Here is a 24,150-nt window from a genome sequence, read left to right as displayed (position 1 = left end):
TCAAAACCCTCCCTTTCGGCAGATATTAATTTAGTTTATATTTTTATTTACTTTCCACTGTTTTTTTTTTATAGTTCATCTTAAGTCTAGAGACTTGTAAAGAATATTTGTTTAGTTTTTATTTAGATATGCATGCAATTTAGAATTTATAGCAGTACTACTTGATTCTCCGTTGCATTTAATGGTTTAAATTTTATGTATTCGTCGGAAGCAATTAATTTATACACCATCAAACTATAAAAAGTTCAAAAAATTCATCTAACTAGCCCACTTTAAAGGTAACTTTTTCATGTTTGCCTTCCTAAGTAGAACCAAAACCAAAAACCAAATAATACATTACTACTTATGATTCAAAAAAAAAAAAAAAAATAATGATAATAATAAATTACTTTTGATTCAGTTCAATTCCTACAGTCCCTTTTCTTTTTCGGTTTCAATTTCATTCAATATGACGATTCAGTACGGATAAAACTATATATGATTTTCCTAATGTAAAGAGTTCCACTTATTCCATTAGAGTGAAGGAACTCCAATGAATTTATAAATATCTACAGCTTTTACCAAACCAGGTAGCTTCTGCTACATTTATACCATCCTTCCCCTTCTTTTTGTCATTCCTCCAGGTCTCAAGCCCAACACTTCTAACATCAGATCATTCAAGCATGTCAGGAATCAATGGGACAAAGCAAGTTGCTCCCAACATATGCTGAGACCATCCATTTATTCATTCGACCTCTGTTTTGTAGTATTATATTAGCAACATCTCAAAAAAGGATACTTCCTGTCAAGTTAATATTGCAAAAACAATATTATTATATAAATACAGGAACTAATTAAGAAACTATTAATTAATTACGATTAATACTAACAATAATAAACTAAACAAGAAAAAAAATGACAATTTTCCAAAAGTAGGTAAGCTACACGATACTCTTGAAGAGAACCACACTCACCCAGTTGGAAAATACTTCACAAGTCTTTAGATCAATGAACACATGCATCTTCAACACACACACACACACACACACACACATATATAAAGCAGAGGATAAAGAAGAAATGAAAAAAACTCCACCTGCATAAAGAGCTTCAATGACTTGTGCAATTAAGCAAAATGGAAAAGAGATCGTCAGTGGGCAACTTCAACAGTCTTCATATAACGCAAAAAGTAATTCTTACAACGAAAAAATATAAATCATTCAGCAAATGAAAAGGTTTGTTTTGATGAGCCGTGATGAAACGCAATGCAATCAAATGCATTTTTAGTATAATGTTTACACTAGAAATGCATTTGGTTGTTATATTACATTATGTTTCGTTTGATTACCATATTACACTACGTTCCACTATGCCTCATCAAACAAAGCCTAACATTTTAGAATAATATGGCATAAAACTCCAGCCTGTAACTCAGCACTCTTGGCATCCTAGTAGAACACAAAACATCAAGTAATATGCATTGAATGGCTTTAATCCTTAGGCCTCATCTAGTTGCAGAATGATCAGAATACTTATTCCCTATCTAAATTTGAACTAAATTTGAGAACATCTTTTGACACAAACTAGTTTATTCTACTCCCTCCCTATTCCACGCTATTCACTGAACCAAGCAAGGCTGTGTTAGTATAATTGTCGAGGGTGGGATGGCATGGGGTTGGGTCCAATCCTAGATTTGGATCCTACTTATGGAAAATGGTATATGGATCCACAAATCAAAATATTTGATAAAGCATATATAATTATGGAAAGTTACAGTAAAATTGACATGATGAGAAAAATAAACAAAAATCTATAGTATGAGTGTATCAGGTAAGTGGGTGATCATGGTAACCTTTACAAGGATTAAACATCAACATTGACTACATACCACATCTGAAAATGATGACATCCAAACATAGAACTGGCCTGGCATCTACACTGGAAGCCTTGTAAAACGTTATCATACATGATGTGCACTAATCCAAAAATAGACATATTCTACAATTGAGTAAGCTGATGTCAATAATTATTTTTTATTGCCACTCAATAACAAACTTTTATCCACACCATTGGCTGTTTCTTCGGGGCAAACCTGTTCCTTGGCCATCACAGGTGGACTTGTTACAGACCCGTGAACCTGTCAATTCATTTCTACCAAGCTTATGATTTGAAAGAGAAACATATTGGGAAATATTGAATTAAAGAAAAAAGTGACATGTTTACCGCAGTGTGAGACTTAAGCGAAAAAGCATCGTTAACAGGCAACACAGAAGAGTCTGAAGGTCTGTGGAACAGCAAGTGAGCTATAGATCGATCTATGGGATTTGTATCAGTTTCCATATCGAGGAAGCCAGTGCCCCTGAATAAGCCAACCATTAAAATCAGAGACACAGAGAGAAGAGAGAATTAAGAAGAAAATGGCTGAAAAAAATAAAGAATGGAGTGAGCAGGGACCATACCTATTTGTTTCTTCAGCCATCAATGGACCACCCGAGTCTCTATCATCTCTCTTACCACCACTTCCATTCACACAATTATGCCTCTGTTCAGCACTCCTAGCCAAGCGATACAGACTGTCTCTTATGCACAGCTTTGTCCTAATATCCAACTGAATTCAAGAATGTTCAGCCCACTAAAACGCAATCAATGCTAAACATACGAAAGGAAAAAAGAAAAGTAACTAGCATCATGTTTCATTTTAGTTTACTTTAGAAGTCTAACTCCTTAAAGAATTAGGACTAAGGTTGGAATTCCTCTACCTTCAAGTTTTAGGATTAGATATAAGCCTTATTAAAACGCATGCTTGTAATGCCTTATTATTAGATATAAGCCTTTCATCCATTTATTTTTTATCTTTTTTTTTTTTTTTAATTTTTGAGTTGTGTGATTCAGTTCTAATGTTAGAAGGTGTGATGCTTTCTCGACAGGAGTGAGTCAAAACATCCTACTTGTGTGATATTGGTAATATATTTTTTGTTTACTTAATTTTTCCTCTATTACTCTGAAGAAACCTGCCAAGTTAATTCTTAATACCTATTTCTTGATTTCTGCAAACCCTAGCCCTAATCTCCTAAAAGTTCATCCTAAGCTATCCTATGTCACTTTTTTCAGTATGTTTTCTATCTAAATATTATATTATAATATCATATGTAAAATTCAACTGATTGATCCTTTTCTTCTTTGAAAACAGAATGACAGCTATTGGTAAGTTCAGACTGATCTTGATAATTATCATACCAATTAGCCACAAATGCATATCCAAGATTTATGTTATATAGTTCTAATGTTGTTGATAGAAAAATATTGTAGTTGTATTTCTTGTGTCTCATCAATCGATTACATAGGTCTATATATAAGGAATTCCTATGCTACCTAGCTATTTAGGAATACAAATCATAAACTAATTAGGAATCTAACTCCTAATAGAACTCTATTTACAACTAATCCTTAACAGTCCCCCTCAAGTTGGAGCATAGATGTTAATCATGCTCAACTTGTTACAAACTACTACTTTCAGCAAAGCACAATACCATACTCAGCAACTGTACCCACTTCATTATAGCAATATAGAATCCCAAACCAAATAGTAGCAGTAGAATTAAGACAACACACTTAGGTTGTCGAAACAAATCTCACTGAACCAGAAAACAACTCACAGGGCTGTTTCAAGCTTCCATAATCAATGCCTCAAAGAGGAAGCCCAGTCCGCATATATTCAGAAACGCAGCAAAGGAAAATTTGGCAAACGGAGCACACCACTGAAGGCCAAGAACACCATGCAACTCAATGGGGTTGCACTGCTCTCTACAAAGGAGAAGGTTCAAAAGCAGAATACCTGTAACTCTTGAATAAGCCCAAGAATGACAATGCAACTCACTGGGTTGCATGTCTCTCTTTAAGTCAATACCGGAGAGAGGAACCGGAGTGAAAAAGACCACTGGACATGCGCCAGCGGCGTGAACCAGAGCAGGAAGAAAGAGGTGGCGAGTGGTGGCCATTCGCTTGGAATCCGGCGACCGGATTCTAGGGAGTCGCTAATCGGCGGCTGGAGAAAATCCTGGGGTGGGCGGTCAGGCAAAATACTAACCCTAGAAAGGCTTCCTAGGGTGGCAGTGGCTTCTCGTAAGGGAAGTTTCGGGAAATTTCCTTTTTTTTTTTTTTTTTTTTTTTTTTTTTTGTGAATGGAAGGCTCTGATACCATGTTGAGAGAATATATTGTAATTGTATTTCTTGTGTCTCATCAATCGATTACATAGGTCTATATATAAGGAATTCCTATGCTACCTAGCTATTTAGGAATACAAATCATAAACTAATTAGGAATCTAACTCCTAATAGAACTCTATTTACAACTAATCCTTAACAAATGTCATATGTATATCCAAGATTTATATTAGTAATTCATATAGGACAAATCACAAATTTAGTTTGTTCTTCGGAATTGCAAACAAATTTCCAAAGTGAGTAAACTATTGGGTTTAAGCTTAATTAACACATGCCTAGTTGGCAAAAATGTCTATATATATTTACTGTTCACAAAAGGCATCCATTTTTAACTTATTATTTTTTGTTCCCTCTCTTCCCTTATCCCACTCCTTGCCTAATGTGCTTCTTCACCAACATGTTCCAGGCACGACAAGAAAATATTGTGTCCATTTTCAACTGAAATGAATCAAGGTAATATTTCTGCTGGGGTATCAAGAAGCATCGGTTTTCTATCAAAGAAGAGCAAGACAGCAACTTGTTGGCTTTGAAGGTCATGTTGAAAGAGTGAACACAAGTTCTGATCCAACTCCCTAACCTTCACCTTAGAAATAGTATCCATTCAGGTAAACCCAAAACTATTGTAAACACCCTCATTTCAGCATTGTCTGAGACTAACATATAAAAAGCTCAGTCGTCACTACCATGAACCACTATTTCATATACCAGTCACTAAAAACCTCTATTTCATGGTCAAAAATCATCTGTCTCTAACACCATCCACAACAGAAAACATGTATGTTTCTTGCTGAAAACATAGGAAAAAAAATGACAACAAGCCCAGTGGACCCAACCATCATCTCCTACCTCTCATAGTAGGTCACAAATACAATCACACGCACACTCAAACACGTAACCACCATCCACAAGGGAGAGAAACCATAAAGGCATGTCTTCCTTGACAAAACAATGCAACCAATGGCAGAGCCACGATTGAAGATAAAGGGGGGCGAAAAATTTTTTTCAAAAGTTAAGAGAGGCTAAATTAAAAAAGTACACCATTTTAAGGGATAAAATTGAAAGGTTTTAAAAATTCAGAGGCGAATTTTTGAAAAAGTCCCCCCCTCCCAAGCAACCACTGGCCTCACCATTCTCTAGCATTATGCATGGCTAAGGTGGGAAAGAAGGGCAATGAAGGAGAAAACAACTAGTAATCATGTATGGCTTCATCATCTTTTTACAAGGGGAAGGGAAAAGGGAGATAGCCTTTCACTTCCATTCCCCTATTATTAAGGTGTAAATTCAAGCATGAAAACTTTTCAACTCATAATAGGAAAAAAGAAAAACATTTTATTTTGTAAACCTTCAAAAATCATAAAAACATCAAATTAATACATATCAAGAATAAATAACAAGGTTATGATAATAACTTATATTTACAATTACTTTCCCTCTCATTTTCTTCCTCCATCCAAACACAATAAATGTATTTCTCCTTCTTATGTAATCTTTTATTTCCTAATCAAATAAGAGAAGCGATATTCTACTCCCTTTTCTTTTCCTCCCCACCCTCATCTAATAGTAGCTATGCAAAGTTTAAAATGCCAAAAGAGTCGTGACTGTTGATTCAAGTACATCCAATGTAGAATCAAGTGTTTCACCTAATTCTCACTATTGTTGAGGCAATAACTTTCCCTCTATTCAAAGCAAGAATGAGCTGTATCTCACCCAATTTCTCTAAAATATTTTCTGCATATAATTATGATAGGATAGTAACTTTGATATTGAGGTTCTGAGGAAACCTGTAGCATTAGTTAATATGCAAATTCACTTTCAAGAATCAGATCTTAGAATTTTATTTTATAGGGGTGGAAAATCTTTGTTTTCAATTTCTCATCATTTGCAACCTCAGAAAAAATAAACTTCTTGTGCTAGGGGGGAGATAGAGGGAGAGAGAAAGAGAATCTTTTACACGTGTCTGTAAGAAAAATATTCTTTTTGCAAGTAAGACTTGTGAATTGAGCAGGAACACAATATTTTAGTCACTTGACCAGCATTGCAACCAATCGTGAAGTAAAGGCAAAAATGATAAATAAAACAAATGGTCAAGATTAAAATGCATGTCAAATTCGGGAATTTGTTCTTCATTTTTCCATTAATTTATACATGTTACTCAAGGCCATTCCGAACATATAGAATTACAGAAAGAGTACAGCCAAATTTCATAGTTTTTAAGTAAGAGGCTACTCCAAGAATATAATGAGGTATTTTATTATGCTGTCAAAGTTTTATAAATTATCATACCTGTTCCATGACATGTTGAAGCTGGCGAAAACTAGTTGCTTCCAGCGAGATTTCATCTAACACTGAGCTCATGCAGGAGCTTTCCTGCGCAGTTGAACAATCTAGCTCTGCTGGAATCCCTATGCTAACTCCCTCAACATCACTGTGACCTTCAACCTCGTATTCAGACTGAGGTGTTTGATTCTGAAATGAATCATAAAATACCATCGGACTTGCAACATTTGCACATTTGAAATTCCTGGCATACTGAGACTGCAAATCCTGGCGATGAAATAGTTTTTCCCTGTCATTTGTTATAACAGGAGCCTCTAACAAGGGGCCCTGAGAGCTTTCCATGGATTGCACTTGATTTGATGCAAATGAAGACTCCTTTGGAGAAGGAGCCAGTAGACCGTTGCTTTCAGACTTGGTTCTGGATTGACTAGGACAGACTGAAGTTTGATCTGAAGAATGACCACATTCCATGTGCATATACGGAGTATTTGTCTGTGCGTAATTCAAGGAATCTGATCCAGTATCTTGTTTAAGTTGCTGAACACCTGGAGGAGAAAAAACTTGATGTGACAAGACCCAAAGTAAATACTTGGTATCTGCAAATTGCTTGAAATTACCGTTATGGTGAAAAGAACCACCATTCTCCAGGTTCCTTTCTTTTCTCTTTCCTTCTGAGTTGTTCCGATGCCTTGCCTGAACTTTGTTGGAACTGATCTGTCATGCAACACCAGAATCAAAAGCAAATTTGCTGTTATTTCAGAGAATGCTGAAGATTTCAAGATGCAACACTGACAGTTTAAGCATGGGAAATTTCTAGCAAATCACCCTCAAAATCATATGGCACGAACCTATTGAAAATTAAACCAATGATCAAAATGAAAGTGATCACAATCTTTTGTCAAACAGGATTAATATTACAGTTATTTAGAGTATAAATGCAATGTCTTTTACTGGCGCATTTTCTCAGCAATATCTTAATTTTTCAGGTAAACTTTAGCGGCAATCACTAGCCATGCGATTGATGCACGTCAAGCTAGGTGGATTCCAATTTGTTTCTTGCAAATCACCAAAACATTGGTTGAGTAACAATAAGATCCAGGGAAAAAACTAATGTGGCATCCATGCCGAATTATTTTGATATATTTTACAGTTTTAGAGAGCCAAGCTCATACTTTATTCTTCTCTCCCTCTCTTCCCACAGTCTCTTTTATCTACCCTCCAAGGCAGGATAATACATGTACAGTATGCAAATAATTCTAATTCCACAAACTGCATAAATCAATTCATTAACTCATCCTGTTCATAAATCCTTATCACTGGACGATACAATGAGCCAATCAATCCAATCAAGGAAATAGAAATAGAAAACTGGAGTTAAAGATATTAAAGTTGATTGAAGTTATCTGATTAGCTTTATACTAAGATTGTGGAATCTGAGAACAGGGAGGACGGTGAATGGGAGAAGGATAGGGACGCGGAAGTAGTAGGAGAAGAGCATAAGCAGAAGAAGGAAGAGGAGGATGACAAGAAGAGAGATGGTTAGAACAAGGAGGGAGAGTATAAAGAGGAATAAAGAGAAGGGAATAGAGCAAACATAGAAAAATCACAGTTGTTTGTTTATGTGTTTTATCTGTAGGTAAGGAGACAGAAATGGATGAAAGTGGAAAAGACAAGGAGGGACAAACAGGGACGAAGCCGGGATTTAAATATAAGGGGGCCAAACAATATGACACAAGTCAGGAGGGGCAAAGCAGTTGGAGCACTTTAAGAATCATTGAGAAACCAAGGTTCGAACCTTGCAGATGTAAAGCTTTTTTTTTCCCTCCAAAGAGAAGGTGCATTCATCCCTGGGGACAAATAAGTACTTGGTAGCCTCACTAAGACTACAAAATATGTTCAAATTCAGATTCCCGGCATGGTTTTGGCAAGAATCAGGACTAAGTGATCCTATCCATATGTTAATCCATGTTAATTATTCATAAGAAACAAGTAATTTAGTGACTTTAATAGACATTAGAGATGAGTTAAAAATTAAAGTGCCTGTATAATGTTATACAAGGCACTGGGAAGCTGCTAATGGAAAACCAATTATTCTTGTTTAATAAATGTAAAATTGAAATATGAGGAATCATTCAAAACATGAAGACTTACGAACCTGTTCCTTATGCATCAAGCTGTCCTTACTCAAAGATGTTGTATCTGATCCATTTGAAAATTGCAAGTGACCAAAACCAGAATCATCAGTAACACCAGCAGCAGTGGAACTTATTTTTTCACCCATCGATACACTCTTCTTGGCTGAAGGACCTGCATTGTTTACCCTAGAAGCTTCATGATGTTCTGATTTGGAATTCAATGCACTTGCCTCAGAACTCAAAAACTTTGAACCCAATTTCAATGCATCTTCAGACCCTTCAATAGAATGCGATGACGAAAACCAGCACAAGTCATCCTCATTACTGAGACTCCCCAATCCAAATGTTGAATCACAGCTTCTGCAAGAATAAGGGAATACAAATACAATCCATACTCACATGTATGCATGCAAGTGTCCATGCCAAAAACACAGATAAATCACGCAGAAGTGCACATATTCTCAAGGGGACACCCTTAATTGCTTCGAGCTTAGAAATTTTTATCCAAAGCTGGAATCCCACTAAATGAAGGGCATTCACCCTCTACTGTATATGCCCATGTGCTCCAATGTTGACCAACATTGTAATTTCCATTATGGATTTCCATAGTGGAATCCCACTACATGAAGGGCACTCACCTCCTATTAGTCAAACAATCTGATTGAATTGGATTCCCGTTCATGATATGCTTAAGTGGATTATTAAATCTAACAATTGGTTTTGATAGAAACACATGATAGAAAATTTATGTGCTAGAGTAAGAATGCATATAACTTGATAGTTCAGTGCTCCCCTGCCCCCAGCTCCCAAAATATGTAAAAGGTCATTTATGTGACATCATATTACAGCAAGCCCTACAGTGTTAAAACTTCAGAAGAAAAAAAAAAAGAATAAAAGCATATAGTGAAATAAAAAGGAAAGTTCATTGACTACCTGAACATACTGTCAACATCATCAAAATTTCCTATGTCATCAGGCCAGCCATAATATAGCAGATCATTATTTTCTTTGCCTTCACGATCATTATCAAAAAAGTCGAGATCGTTGTTAGTTTGAGATATGTGACTGAGTGGAAAACTATATGTGTCAGTATCATCTGCAGTATTCTTTTCACCCATGATAGGATCATCAGTGCCAAACTCACCACCAACAGTATCAGTATTCCCACTTTTCAAACAATGATTAGATGCTCTTGTTTCTTCAGATGCTATACTTGCAACTTCTTTGACTAAGCCACTATCGCAACCAGCAGAGAGTACACCATTGGGCGTTTGAGACCATGAACCCTTGTCTAGCATCCTATACTTATTGGTCAGAGTAGGTAATCTGGCTTCCTCCTTTTTCTGTGTGTATTTAGTAGCATCACCAGTATTACTTGCAACAGTAATTAGTTCATGTCGTCGTTTCTTATGGTTATCACCATGAACTCTAAATTCATCTTCACATTCCTTAGCAGGATGAGGTACTATATGGTCATCACTCTCACTGAATTCATCCCACACATTATCTTCAAGCTGTGGCATTAGTAACAAGAAATTAAACTGATGCAGTCATCAATATCTTTCTAAAAAAAAATATTCAAGATACACAGAGTAAAGATGTAGCAAGAATTTGGCAGAACAAAATTGCAAAAATTAAGAGGACATCTATCAATTTAATCAGTTTAAGATATGAACAGAAATATAATTCATTCAGGAGAGACGAGTCAGCAAAATGTAACAGATTCAGCAGGTGCTGAAAAGCATTCCTGAAAAGAGGCCGACATAACATATAACAAACTTAAGAGTTCAAATGAACAAATGGGGCACATGGGAGGCAAATAAATTTCATCAGCAGCTATAAGGGCAAGACTTATAGAAAGTTACCATAGCCTTTCAAAAGAAAAATGACCTAGAAATTATCTTCAATATCACCAAACTGTAAAATCAGTATCCACACCAAATAAGGCCTAGCTAAGGACCTCATTTTCTCTTAAATATTATTACGCAAGAATCTTAAAACAGTACTTCCAAGCTAGTTACTGATATTGTAAAATATGGTGACAGTGAATCCAAAATATAATGGAACAGTATTTAGACATAGCAAGTCAATGGAATTTATCTAATTTGGATAGAACTTTGTATTTCTGAAATGCAGAAATTGACTCTGCCAAACTTACAAAATATGGAAAGAGCAAAGACATAGCAAGAGCACTACCAAAAAAAATTCAATCAATCAAGAAAACTACTAAAGGTTCCAAAAACCGCATTTCACAGTTGAATGCAATAGAGAATTATAATATCACATGATGAAACAATTAAAATTATTCACCGCATCTAATTTTCCTCACTAGCTTAACACACAAGAGGAGTTTTCAAATCTCTGAAAGCTGACATTAAGCAACCTCATTGTTTGTTACTACTTTCTGTCTATACACCTTAAAAACATACAATTAAGTAGATCTGATTACTGCAAAAAAAGATCTCGAAAATGGACCAATAAAAATATTTGTGTTCTTATAGTCACCAAATCCATCCAAGCAGTGATGGCTCTCAAATTCTAGGCTTCTGAAAGCATATAATACAAAAGCTTAACCTATGCTTTTGACAAACATGTAAATATAAAAGATTAACCTAGATGCCTAATAATATTGCTAGTGTTTTGACAGCCCAGTATTAAGAAAACTCAATACAACTAAGCCGCAATCCCAATCTAGTGGATTTTGGTTATATGGATTAACTTGGATTAGGACTACATTTGCAGAAAAGTTCAATAATCCAGGATCCTTCACTTGAAACCATATGGTCCTGGGTCTATTTCTCGTCTTTTCATTCTCGAAACTTAGATATACTCGACTAGATCTAAATATAAGATAAATAATAGTTAAACATTATATACTTGACCTGATATATGCAAATTTACTTAAAGGATATTAAACATTATAACGATAACCACAACTGTCAAGAAAATGAGATAATCAGAATAAAAAAGGCCCTCTTTAGCTGCTCCTGAAATTAAAACGGCTTGATAACAGTGAAAAGAGGACATATTTGGAGCATCTCAATTGAACCTGATTAATTTGGAGCATCACTAGGGTCCCAGACACGATCAAGGCAATTGAAGATCTATAACAGCCATGGGTTTCATGACTTTTCTGTAAGTAATAACAAGGTAAATGCATGTATTTCCAAGAATTAGACTAAAACTTAAATAAACTATGATATAAAACCATGCAGAATTTGGGCCTAAGATTTGGACAATTTAGGCATCAGAACTGAGAGGATAACTATGCGAAGGCAAGCTTTTCTGATCCTTAGACATAACAGCCAATATTGCTGGGAGCATCAAACCTTCTATTGAAATAGCTTTATCTCATTCTAAATGAAGATTCATATATCATCTCTTCCTCACCGCCTCACCCTCTCCCTCTTCCAAACAGCTATTGGAGTAGACTATAATAAGGTGCCACATTTCTAGCTAGCTGATGCAGCTATTGCAGTGAGACTATTTGCTCCATCAAGTGTCAGGTTGACTAGCAGATAGCAATTCCATTATGTAGGACCCTTGTATAGATGTGGCTCTTCCTTTGTGTGACTGTTCAGTCACGGTCACAGTCAAACAAATTTTAACAAGGTTTTTTCTTGAAAAGAGAAACAGTTTTCTTTCTTGATCATGTTCTTTCCCTCTCCTCTCCTTGTTATTCTGATTGGTTGCATTATTATGACTTGACACCGCAACTTTTCCATTTACTTCGTACTATTTGCATATCCTGGCCACTATCTGAAAATTGATCTTTTACCCCTCCTAATAGCTGACACCATTGATTCCTCAAGCATCTACATCATACCAACCCAATGGCTTTAATTTCCTTGTCGTCCAAGTCATTCTAGTAACCTTGTTTCCAAACTCATGCAATACTTTGCCTTTCAAGCCATCAACAACATATTCACTTCTATCTACATAACATTTCAAATACCACAAGGCCAAAACTTTCAAGCCCAGAGCTATTAGAAGTGCCAAAGGGTTCTTGAACTGAGGCACTAGATGCAGGTTGCAGATCAAGACACAGAATAGAATTCCTGACTTGCTGCAGTTTATAGAATTACACAAGAAAGAGAACAAATTCGTTCTTTTATCTTCATAACAGCCACTTTTACTTCATTGATGTCATATGGAAGCAATTGAGGAACAACTAGAGGCCTCAACAGAAGAAAAAAGAGAAGGGTATAACGAAAGAAATAAAGACCTTTTTTTCTATATTTTGAGGACTGGGCATTTGAGAGGGGGACATATTATATATATGCTCATGTATGCACAAAGAAACAAAGTGAGAAAGGGAGAGAAAGAGTACTAAGCCTTAGAGGAATTATGTGATATAATATCGGAGATTAAGATGACATGCCATACTTTCTGCCAGTATTCATACTGATTTAGGATTAATTACATTATAATAAATCAAGCTTACCACTATGCATATCAAACAAGATTGTTTATGTTTTCTTAATAAATTCAAGAACCCAAAAAAAAAAAAAAACATAATACACAGCATTTCAGTTATAAGAGAGTAAGAGGCTATATAGAATCTGCAAGGATCTATCCAAATCTATAAAATTATATCTAAACATATGTGTTAAAAAAGTGTGACAATCTACAAGAAACCAAGGTAAGTTATTATTGAGAAAGAAGCGTATACGATTTGTATGAAAACCAAAAGATGGATATGACCCAAGTATAATAATTTTTAAAAGGACAGAGAATGTGAAACTTGGGTAAACAATAAGCATCACAATTATTAAAGAAAGATGAAATAGAAAGGAGACCGAAATGACTTTACTGCATTTGCAATTAGGAAGGAGAAAAAAATTCAGTATTTTCCAAAACTGTTAGAAGAATGAGTAGCACACGAACTCTCTATCCACAACCAAGCTAGTAGAGGTCATCCCAAATATGCCCTCCACCAGTTTTCATCTGTCTTGAGATCCTGAAACAATCGGAATGGTGAATGTCATTGAATCTCAAGTATTGAACATAGGATTGGATAGTGCTCATATGAGTACTGCCATCATCTTGAATGATAACATAGAGAAGGTTTTAAAAATCTATGAAAAGGAATATGGTTGGCGAATTAATAGCCAGGCTCAATTATGCAAGAAGTTGAAGTTGGAAGTTAATGATGCAAATCAAGAGTTCTGTGTTACTTTTCACTATAGAAGTATATGAAAAAAATTTTGCAATCCACACATGATACGAAAATAAAGCAAAATAATTAATTGGCATGTATGTATTTGCAATAAGAATTATGATATGAGGCAATCTTAACTATATATTTTCCATAATAATTACTTAGAATTCCTTATTCGAACAAATAAAATAAACTTTCTGGAGAAAAGAATAAAAAGTTTAGCAATAGAGTTTTTCGGGTCTTAATTAAAATTTTAAAGCATACAAATATATCTCCCTGTAATACTCTCAAATTCCAAGAGATATGAATGCAATTTAGCAAAGTACCCTTCAAGCGTCCTTGTGAATATTTTGAACTTCAAATGACTTCAAAGAATGATATTTAAAATGCAATTTCAACGTCATGGGACACAATACCTTTTTATATTAAAGCTTTTCACTTAGGTTGCAATAAATTCCACAACAGATGACATTGAAGTTTCCGTTGTATAAGATAAATTTAAATAGCATCAACTTAGGAGAATAAATCTGTGGTACTTTGTTTATCTGGAAAAAAAATGCTAGAGTGTAGTCCTGTAGAAGGCCCAAATAGTTTAACATGGAAAACAATAAAACCACAAGAGTGAATATTGTCTTAATCAATATGTGTCATTCAAGATCATGCAAGTATGTCATGCAAATGACTCATTCGATGCCTTGTGCAGGTGAGCAAGGATGCCAATTAGAATCCTTCATTCTCCTAGTCTCGCAAAACACTCATACTTAATTTCAGAAAATCATCATTGCTCGATCAGCAATCATCAAGTATCAAGGGTCTTATTTGCATTTCCCTCTCTGGAAGTGGTTGAATACAAGGAATTGGAACTTACATTGGCTCCTTCCTATAACCATTCTTTAAGATCACAATTTGTAGTGCCAACTGAAATTTCACATGCTGACAACAAATGTTAATATTACCACCATATACACTAGAAGTGATCGACATGACTCACTTTAATTGTTCTACTACCAAGCTGTGATGTTAGACGATGGAAGCAACCTTTGTGGACGTTTCCGATGGAAAACTGTTAACTAATACATGAACATAAATGCACGTATGACACGTGTTATGAAATTGTTATTCTAGCAGCATAAACTCAACTCTTCTAATATCAGTTCGCCAACAGATATGTGACTTTTAACTTGTAATTGCAAAGGAACCATAAAGGCTTCAGTGGAGGTGTGAGGTCATTTTAAGACTTTTGGCAAGCAAAATCTAGTTAGATCTTTAAATTTGTAAGGGACTTGAGGAGAAAGAGAGTTAGTTTTTCTATTTTATTTTTATTTTTTTTTTGGGAAGTGGAATATATTTTAAAATTACATGACTGCCAAACATACATGTAATTAAATGGCTAGATATGATATGAAGCATGTAATCATAACAAACTTTACAACAATTGTCATTATTCCTAGTATGTTTTACAAGATAAAGCATCTTGCTAAGGAAAAATCAACGAATGAAATTCACCAAGTTTAAGTGAATTTGCCCTGACCAGGGGTTAAAAAGCACTTTTCCCTTGGCTTCTTGCACCTTGCATCTCAGACATACTTTCAAGGCATGGTAAAAGACCAGTAAGAGAATAAACTAGGTGAGATTGCATAGGTACTTAGATGGCCTGAAGAAAAAACCTTGTCCCATATCGGTTAGTAATCCTTAATTGAGAAATATCAAATATCAAATAGGACAGGGTGATATAAACAATCTCATTTTTCTTAAAGAAACTATAAAGCTTCAAAATTATAATACAACTCCACCTTTCCCTAAACAGTCCACCTCATTAAGGAGAATTTACTATAAGGATTAAGTGAAAATAACTTCAAATTTCAATTTCTTGACTGCATCTCCTCATAACAGTATTCATTAAAGCGTAGCTAAAGTAAAATTGTTTTCTAGGATATTTTCTTCTTTAGATGTAACCAGAAATGGTTGAATAAAGTTAAAATATAGAAATCTGGCATGCTCATAACAACTAGCCTAAACTACTAATCCTTATATTGATGCTGGCAGGTAACACCACAAAAATCATAATTTTGATCAGCAACGCATAATTGAATCGATACATTAGTTTCCGCAAATAGTACAGTTCCAAAAAGGAAGATAATACATCACAGCAATGGATATATAGCAAAATTCCATTACAGGCATTTTGGATTCACACTGACAAGAAGATAAACTGATTGCAACAAATATAGTTCCTTAACAGCCAACCACGTGAACAGCTCTAAGGCCTGCTAAATGATTCACCTAGAATTCAACAACAAAAAAATGTCTCGAAAATGAAATTAAGAAGAAAAGAAAGAGAAAAAAAGGACCAGAAATTATGATTCTCTTTACAGCTTTATTTAAAGTGTCATACAAAGCACATCAAGTAAGCATAATTTGTGATTCTCTTTACAGCTCTATTTAAACTGTCAGACAAGGTACATAAGTAAGAATAAGAATAAGAATTAGTTTTTCTATTTATTTCTAGCGTTGCTTTCCATGTTCTCACAAAAAAATGGCATTTTGTTACTTCCATGTTCCGTATTTTTGAATTTCATGATAAGATAAAGAATGCTGCTTAGCTGAATTACTATATTGTAATCCTTTAAGCCCACTCCTACAAGATACAATGACGGGCAAAAAGGGCAAAGGATAAATTCAGAAAGACTAGTGAAACAGTCCATTCAGTTCAGTCAAACTAGACAACAGTTGACAAAGATAGAATCTCAAGTTGAGATAAGCAGTAATTGATGCATCATTTCACAACAGGCAAGCAGAAATAATGCGAAGAAAACAAGTCTTAAAATTAAGCATACCTCATACATGCACAAGTCTGACATTCCTCACAATCTTCTATCCACCACTGAAGATACAAACAATTTTCTGAATCATGGCTATCTTGGAAACCTCCCCAACTATGCTTTCTGAGTTGGGAAATAAGCATAAATATTAACAGTCAGTATGTATTCATCAGGGCTGGAAAACTTAATAACAAAAAGTCCATAAAAGAAAAGAGAAATGAAGAAACAACTGAATTTAGTACTTGAATTGATGAAACAAAAGAAGTAATGTGAGTACAGAAGAAGAAAGCTAACTAGCTTACACATTCTATATCATAACATATACAACAAAAGCAGTAATGTGAGAGAAAATCAAGAACGCTACCTAACTTGCACATTCTATGTTATAACATATATAACGTGATCTTTCAATTGATTTCCATCTTGGGGGACAGCAGAATGTAAGCAAAAACTTAACTTAATCAAAAGCATTAGTTGGAATTCTCCATAGTGGATAATATTTGCAAATGATATTGTCTAAATCAATGAAACTAGCATGCGAGTAAACCAAAACATAGAATTATGGAGAAGCACTCGAGAGAAGGGTTTTAGGTTAAGCAGAAGTACGACATAACACATGCCTTGCGAATTTGGCCCTAATAAGAAGAACGTCGGAGAGATGAGATCAGATGGTATCATGGTGCCTATGCGCACTCAATTCAAATGTCTACTCTTTGTACTTCAAAAGGGTGGCATGATAAATGAAAATGCAACCATAGAATTAAAGTACGATGGATGAGATGGAAGAGCGCGATAAATTTGCTATGTGATAGGAAAATATCTAACAAAATAAAAGGAAAGTTCCATAAAACGGCAATTAGACCAACAATACTATGCAAAAGTGAATGTTGGACCCTGAATGTCCAATTGTTCAAGAGATGAATGTCACAGATGAGGGTGTTAAAATAGATGTATGATCATGGAGAATGGACAAGATTAAAAACGACTACATCTGACAAAAGGTGCAACCAGCACAAGTTGGAGATAAAATAAGAGAATGACATCTGAGAGGAATTGGTCACGTCCTATGAAAGCCCCCATATGCTCTAGATCGTGAATGTGATGTATTGATGGTTAAAAGTGCTACATAGGAAAGAGGTAGACCTAAAACCATTTCGATTGAGCAACCTATGCTATGAAGAGTTGTAGCCTACATAACCTACCTCCCAGAGAAAAGAAGGCTCTTCAAGACCTGTAGTTCTAGCCCCTTTTGATAAAGCAGTTCCTGTACTTTGAATGAATGAATTAAAGCTCCAAAAATCCTACACTCTGGTTTCTTATTGTGTTCAAAATCTTTCGGTCGAGTAGTTATCTGCTTCTGCTACTTCACTAAATGTTAAGTTTGAATCCCTGACTTCTGGCCTTTCTCAAAAACGATTGATTGGGCTAGTGGAGTTGGAGAATCCGTTGACTTTACCAGGAACGGTCTTATACCACATTGACAACATTTGAAACAAAGAGAAAAATAAAGGCACCCTCGGGAAGAGATCTCCACCTGTCAAAAGTCTGGAAGAATTCAATTCATAATGTAAATTAATTTTCATTGAGTGAATAACCCGTCTCCCGCGTCCTCGCTTCCTTTGAAAAAGTCTCTAGGCGTGGAATCATAGACTAACAGGTTCACTAGCAAGGAATAAACTCTTTGACTTTGCAAGAATAAGCCATTTTCAGTACACAGGGATTTGGCACATTAAGAAAATTGTTTCAAAAGATCCACTTTTTCTTAACATTAGTAAGAGTGCGACTATGAACAGAGTAGAAGGAAATAAAGGATTCATATAGTCAATCTCAACTACATTAGTATTAAAGCTTAGTAGGACTGTGCATGCTTCCTAAGGAAACCGAACCGAATGGAGGAACCAAACAAAACTAAAAAAACATTGTTTATAAGAACCAGAATGAAACAAGAGTTAAAAAAAATTTACGAGTTGGTTTCATCCCGGTTCTTGCTAAGAACCAAGCTGGAACTAAATTGTAACCGTACTTAACCCGAACTAAACCGAAACCGAACCAAAGAACCAATTCATAAAGATGTATCTATTTATTTTTATATATATTATTTAATTTAGAACTTTAGAACAATCATTAAATTTTATTAGTTAAATTAAAAAGTGCATTCTGTTTACTATAGTAAAATGGTTTAAGACTCTGAATATAATTGATTGGAGTACTCTTCCTTAATTAAACAATGAATGTGATATTTAGACACAAAACTTGAATTTAGAAAAAATATTAATTTAGACATGCACTTTTCCTATGTAAGCTATTTTTTATATTATATTATATAGTTATATACACACTCACACACAACCTAACAATATTATAATTATACCCAATATTATATCTAATATTACTATAACAAATAATTCTAAAAACATTGTATTTATTGTCTTTCCAGTAACTAGTAACTTTATTAACAATAGTATAGTTATTAGAAATTATAATTAATACCTAACCCTTAAGAATCAAAACTACGTAACTTTGACATATGACGAGCTTAAGTTAAAGAACATCAAAATACCATCATTTTGATGTAGAGTTTTACTTTTAATGTAGAGTCTTAAAATAAAGCACAAAAACATACTTAATTATATTAGTAGTGTTTGAAGTTCTTTATTTTTAATATTTCACTATCTAAAATAAAAAGAAATCATTAATCATGATTTAATTTTGTATTGTAATTTTATGCTATTATTTTGTGTGATTAATTACTATGGATGAGTTTCTTTAATTATCATGTATTGTAATTTTATTTTAAATATAGAATTTTATTTTAATTTAAAGGAATATGGTATTAATGTGAAGAATAGTATATTAATTTCCAATGAGGGAATTGGAAATGAAACTGAAACAAGAACTAAGGAACTAGAAAAATAAAAGAACCAAAGAATCAAACCCCTGCATTCTGATTCAGTTTCTTAAGTCATTTGGTTCCGGTTTCAGTTCCCAAATTTAGAAAGAACTCAACTACGGTTCCAGTTCTAGTCCCGATTCTTCTTAGAAACTGAACCAAAATTGGAAATGCAGCCCTAAGGCTAAGCTGTCATTGTTGTTGTTGTAATCAGAACATTAGCCAATTGAAATTATAGAGGAAATACTGACAAAAAATAGGAACGTGCAAGCAAAACAACTACGTCCGATTTTTTTCCTTTACCTTAAATGTTCAGAAAACAGGAATAAAGTTTAAGAATAAAAAATAAATATCAAGTACACAAATACCATGTTAAACTCTAAAAGTCGTTTTTGTACATAGGAGGCAGGAGATTTCACAAACTATATCACTTAATTAAATAACTAAAACCTTCCTAAAGATAAATGAAAGATAAATTTACGTTCCTACTTTTACAAAGTGAACTAATTTATCGTGTACTTTAAAATTTCACTAAAACCTTGATCATTTCATTACTAGGCTTACGTACAATTAGTTGTGAGTCAAATAAAAAACGCAAGTCAAAAACAAAAAGAAAAATCGCCACCCCTACCCGATCGGAGCACAAGGGAGTGGTTCAGTACAAATGAATTTCATAAAATTTTATAGAATTCAACTGAATTTCCAATTCTCAGTGTTTGGTGTGTTAAAAAAAATGTTCACTTTCAATTCTATGGAATTGCACATAATTAAACTGATTACCATCAAAATTGAAGAATTTCTTCTCTCTCTCTCTCTCTCTCTCTCTCTCCCCTTGTATCTCTCTCTCTTAATTTTTTTCTCTCTCTTCCACTTTTCTCGCTTCTCCTTCTCTTCATCTCACTTTCTCTCTCTTCCTTCACTCCTCTTTATACATCCCTTCCTTCTCTCCTCTCTATCTCTCTCATTCTCATTCTCTTACTTTTTTCTTACTCTACTTTTTTAAGGATATCTTAGACCATTATTGTATATTGAATCGTATTCTACAAAACTAAGTGAAATTTAATTAAATTCCATAATTTAAACTTATAATAACAAATATTGAAATTCATCAGCAAAAGGGGCTGCAATTTCACAGATTCCCTAACAAACAAAATAATTATAATTAGAAAAGAAAAAGGCAAAACAAATAGGTTCAAAGCATTTCTCCTTAATGAAAGAACTTGTGGTGGTTTCATGCAATAATTACTAGGTCTTGTATCCTTGTTTCTCTACTTACTCCTCTTTCCATGCTTTCTCAACCAGATCCATCTCCATCCAATCTCTCTCTCTCTCTAAATTCCACCCTTCTTTAACATCCCAGTAAATCATCCCTCTTCTTGTTTCTAAATTGATCATCTAATCTTTCTTAAATATTGATAAAGTGAGTTATCTCAGCCTTATTTGTTTGAGAAATTGATCATCTGGTCTTTCTTTGTTTGTATGAGAATTTGCTATGTTTAGAATTGCAGAGAAGGAGATCATATTACGGAGGTGAATAGAATGATAAAATGGAAGAAAGTGCTTTAGTAGTTAGGGAGAATCAGGTATAATAAATATTAACACACGTTTCTTAATTGCTTTCTCCTAGATGTTTTTCCCCTAAGAGAGGGGCCTGGTCTAAGCTTGTACCATTTTGCCCAACTTTAATTTATCTTTCCAATTCATGGTTTTTTCTAGAAAAATAATTCATGACTTGATGGGGACCTCATCGATCCCCTAGCAGCTGGAAGAACTTAAGCAAACAAATATTAGTTTCTGGCCAAGCTAGTGAGGCTCACTAACAACGATGGTGACTAATGCAGCACCATTGCTATGGTAATTGTAAGTCAATGTGAGGACGGAAGACATGAAGAATTTCTTGGAATGTTTTGAGGCTTAAGAACAATAATTCTTGAATCAAATCCAATACAGTTTTGCAATGAGAAATGAACTGTGGGAAAGAACTAGAAAACTCAAGCAAGAGACGTAACAGAGAGAGAGAGAGAGAGAGAGAGAGAGCGCTACGACCCATCCAATAAACATATCTAGATAAATGCGTGTCCAATTCCATCGAACAACTGAATTTTTTTTTTTTTTTAAATGAAAGTGTTGAATTATGGGCTCATATTTGCTTTAGAAGAATCTGTCATTCATTAAAGGATCCCATCAAGTGGAAGGCTCTGTGAATGCCCCACAGGTACTGTATGGTATTGATGGGTTCTACAAATATTGGTGTAATATTCACCTTTTGACCAGACTAAAGAGTAGATGAGAGTCCAAGGATACAAGCACATTGGCTGTGTCACATGGAAAGTCTTGTGTTCATTTTCTTTCTCTCTCTTTTCTAATTTGAGTGTGTGTGCATGTGCCCACATTCATTGTGTTTTTCTTATTGATATCAGACCTTGAAATATTGTATTTAATACCAAAAATTGTACTTGTATTTAGACATTAACTACAACATATGCTATCAAATCAGCACTTTTTCATGTTGAATGTTTTGTACATCACCAACAGAACAAATATGAAAATGGATAGTAGCTATCAATTGCGAAAGAGATTTCAAATTTAAATATATGCTTTCTTATTTTAAACAATAAAATAGAACTACTGCTGTAGAAGAAGTTACTGAATAAGTATTAGTCCAAAAGGGTACATACAATTCCATTTAACCACAATTCCCCTCTTCCCCCAGGAGAAATTATACTAACGCGCTTGCATTTCTTTAAGATAAGCACTATATCTTTTTATGAGGTTCGAGCCTCCCAAGTCGAATTAGTCCCATTTCAAATACAAATTGTACAAGTATGCACAATAGAGAGCAATTGATGAAAAAAGATATTATAGAAGTGCCATGAGATAATTGATACATACCTAATTGGGGTATTGTACTCCACCTCTGTTATCCTTAGAAATCCACTTTTATACTTGAAAACGTATGTAACACTTAAAGTCCAATTGCTCTCAACAAAACATTCAACAACAAATTCTGAAAAACATGAAACATTCAGCTTTGTTAGAATCAACCTTCTATATATAATTAGCCAAGTATATTTCAAACACAGTATTTCATAATAGCAAAGATAAAAAAACTAACAAACAAATTCAAAAATATACTTGAAAATTCTTGCTCGGCCTCGGGCCAATTAGTCAAAAAAATCATCTATCTGATTGATGAGTCATATAAAAATTCATGTTCGCACATAAACAAAACAATTATGATAATTCATGGTGAGCAAAACCAAAACCAAAACCAAAATCAAAATCAAAATCAAAATAAATTCAACAAATTTCCTTCATCTGTATCTAAAATTTAATCCCTCCATATCATTAAACCAAATTCAAACAATAAAAACCAAGTAACCAGAATTAAAATTGTAAAGTTAGAGAGCGGAATCGATTTCCAGGAGAAAAAAATTAAAAAAATAACAAAAATTCCAACAATTTATTCAGTTAAAAACCTGCAAAATTGTATAAAACAAGAACAATTAGGGTTTAAATAATAATTTAGAGAAATTACCGGCGTTTATCAGTATAGCTTTACCTTCGAAGCAGAGTCAGCAAACATGAAATTGAAGAGAAAGAAAAGAGATTTCAGATCTAATCGAACGATTAAGAGAGTTTAGCAATGGACACGAAGCGATTGCTTTGTTTGCAGGATTTTTTTTTTTTTTTTTTTCTTTTACAAAAGCTATTACTGTCCACATAAGCATTGCTCTCAATCTAGATTCGTGGACGAGAGAGGAAGATGAGATCCGATCACTTTCCGCAATGTAATTGGTCCACGTATCCTGTAGGTTCTAGAAATTGAACACGTGTCCAGGGACCACTTGTTAGGGAATATTTTGAGACCTGCACGTGGCCAAACTTCGATTTTGGTGGTTTTGGTTTAATGAGTTTTTTTTTTAATTTATTAAACAATAATATTGCGTGCTGTTGCCGTTGGTTACTTGTATTAGTTGGCCGGCGGTCTTTCTTTTTTCTTTTTTTTTTTTCCTTTTATTAATATTTTAATTATGGGTGGGTGAAATTTGTAGGTGGACGTGGCACTCAACTGTTACGTGAACCTTCTGTTTTTATTTTATTTGGATCGAATAAATTATTTTACATTAATAACTCCGTAAGAAGTGACAATTGGTCGGTTCAATTTCGAAACCAAATCAAATTGATAAAATTATATTGAACCAAAAACTAAATTATATTTATCAAATTTATTTAATTCATATCAGTTCAAATTCAACTTTTTAGTTTTTGAATTTTCTACATAGAATAGAAGATCCAAAACTAAAATTACCTAAAATTATAAAAGGAGTCAAAGAATTTGAATAACCGGATTGAGAATCAAACCAGATCAAATTGCTTCAATTTTTTGGTTAAAACCGTTGATTTGATTGCTCACCCCTTAATCACCTATTGTATGCACTACTCTTTAATTTTTATTGTTTTTAAGAAATTTAAATTTGTTATTTCAAGAAAAAAAAAGTGAAAATTCGAGAGTAAATGATTAATTTGAGTTTTTTTTTAAATAAATTGGGAAAAAAAAAGTATCGATCACATTAATTTTTAAATCATTTAATAATCACCTAATGTGCACTGAGTTTTTTTTTTTTTTTTTCATTTCAAATAATTTTATTATTCTAAAAG

General features: G+C 34.0%; 1 protein-coding gene across 5 annotated transcripts; it reads right to left on the bottom strand.

The window, feature by feature from the left end:
- Positions 1-349: 349 nt before the first annotated feature.
- Positions 350-23,211, bottom strand: LOC105640040 (dentin sialophosphoprotein-like protein). Of its 5 annotated transcripts, XM_089726018.1 has the most exons (11): positions 23,027-23,207; positions 22,381-22,495; positions 16,614-16,721; positions 13,429-13,575; positions 9,549-10,129; positions 8,636-8,975; positions 7,098-7,194; positions 6,487-7,025; positions 2,439-2,587; positions 2,203-2,338; positions 1,740-2,116 (listed from the first exon to the last, which is right to left on the bottom strand). In XM_089726018.1, exons 5-11 carry the CDS (start codon positions 9,911-9,913, stop codon positions 2,006-2,008), a joined length of 1,737 nt encoding a protein of 578 aa, XP_089582144.1. In that variant the 5' UTR covers positions 9,914-10,129; positions 13,429-13,575; positions 16,614-16,721; positions 22,381-22,495; positions 23,027-23,207; the 3' UTR covers positions 1,740-2,005. The 5 variants fall into 5 exon arrangements, 4 of the variants coding, with proteins under 4 accessions (XP_089582144.1, XP_089582143.1, XP_089582142.1 ...); XR_016322579.1 differs by lacking the exon at positions 13,429-13,575 and adding an exon at positions 350-781 and having other exon boundaries at positions 1,868-2,116; positions 6,487-7,194; positions 23,027-23,209; XM_089726017.1 differs by lacking the exon at positions 13,429-13,575.
- Between the last annotated feature and the right edge of the window lie 939 nt (positions 23,212-24,150).

Source organism: Jatropha curcas, chromosome 9 (genome assembly GCF_041381405.1).
Source record: "Jatropha curcas cultivar XTBG-Jc1 chromosome 9, XTBG_Jcur_1.0, whole genome shotgun sequence".
Lineage (NCBI taxonomy): Eukaryota > Viridiplantae > Streptophyta > Magnoliopsida > Malpighiales > Euphorbiaceae > Jatropha > Jatropha curcas.
Note: the sequence above shows the minus strand (reverse complement) of the source record. Positions and strands in the feature narration are given on the sequence as shown.

Bases quoted from the DNA above. Each gene is read 5' to 3' on its own strand.
- LOC105640040 (XM_089726016.1), bottom strand. From the start codon at position 16,637: ATGTCAGACTTGTGCATGTATGAG. The intron at 10,130-16,613 runs GTATGCTTAATT...CTAATGCCACAG, and splicing joins CAGACTTGTGCATGTATGAG to CTTGAAGATAATGTGTGGGA. The intron at 2,117-2,202 runs GTAAACATGTCA...ATGAATTGACAG, and splicing joins CGCTTAAGTCTCACACTGCG to GTTCACGGGTCTGTAACAAG.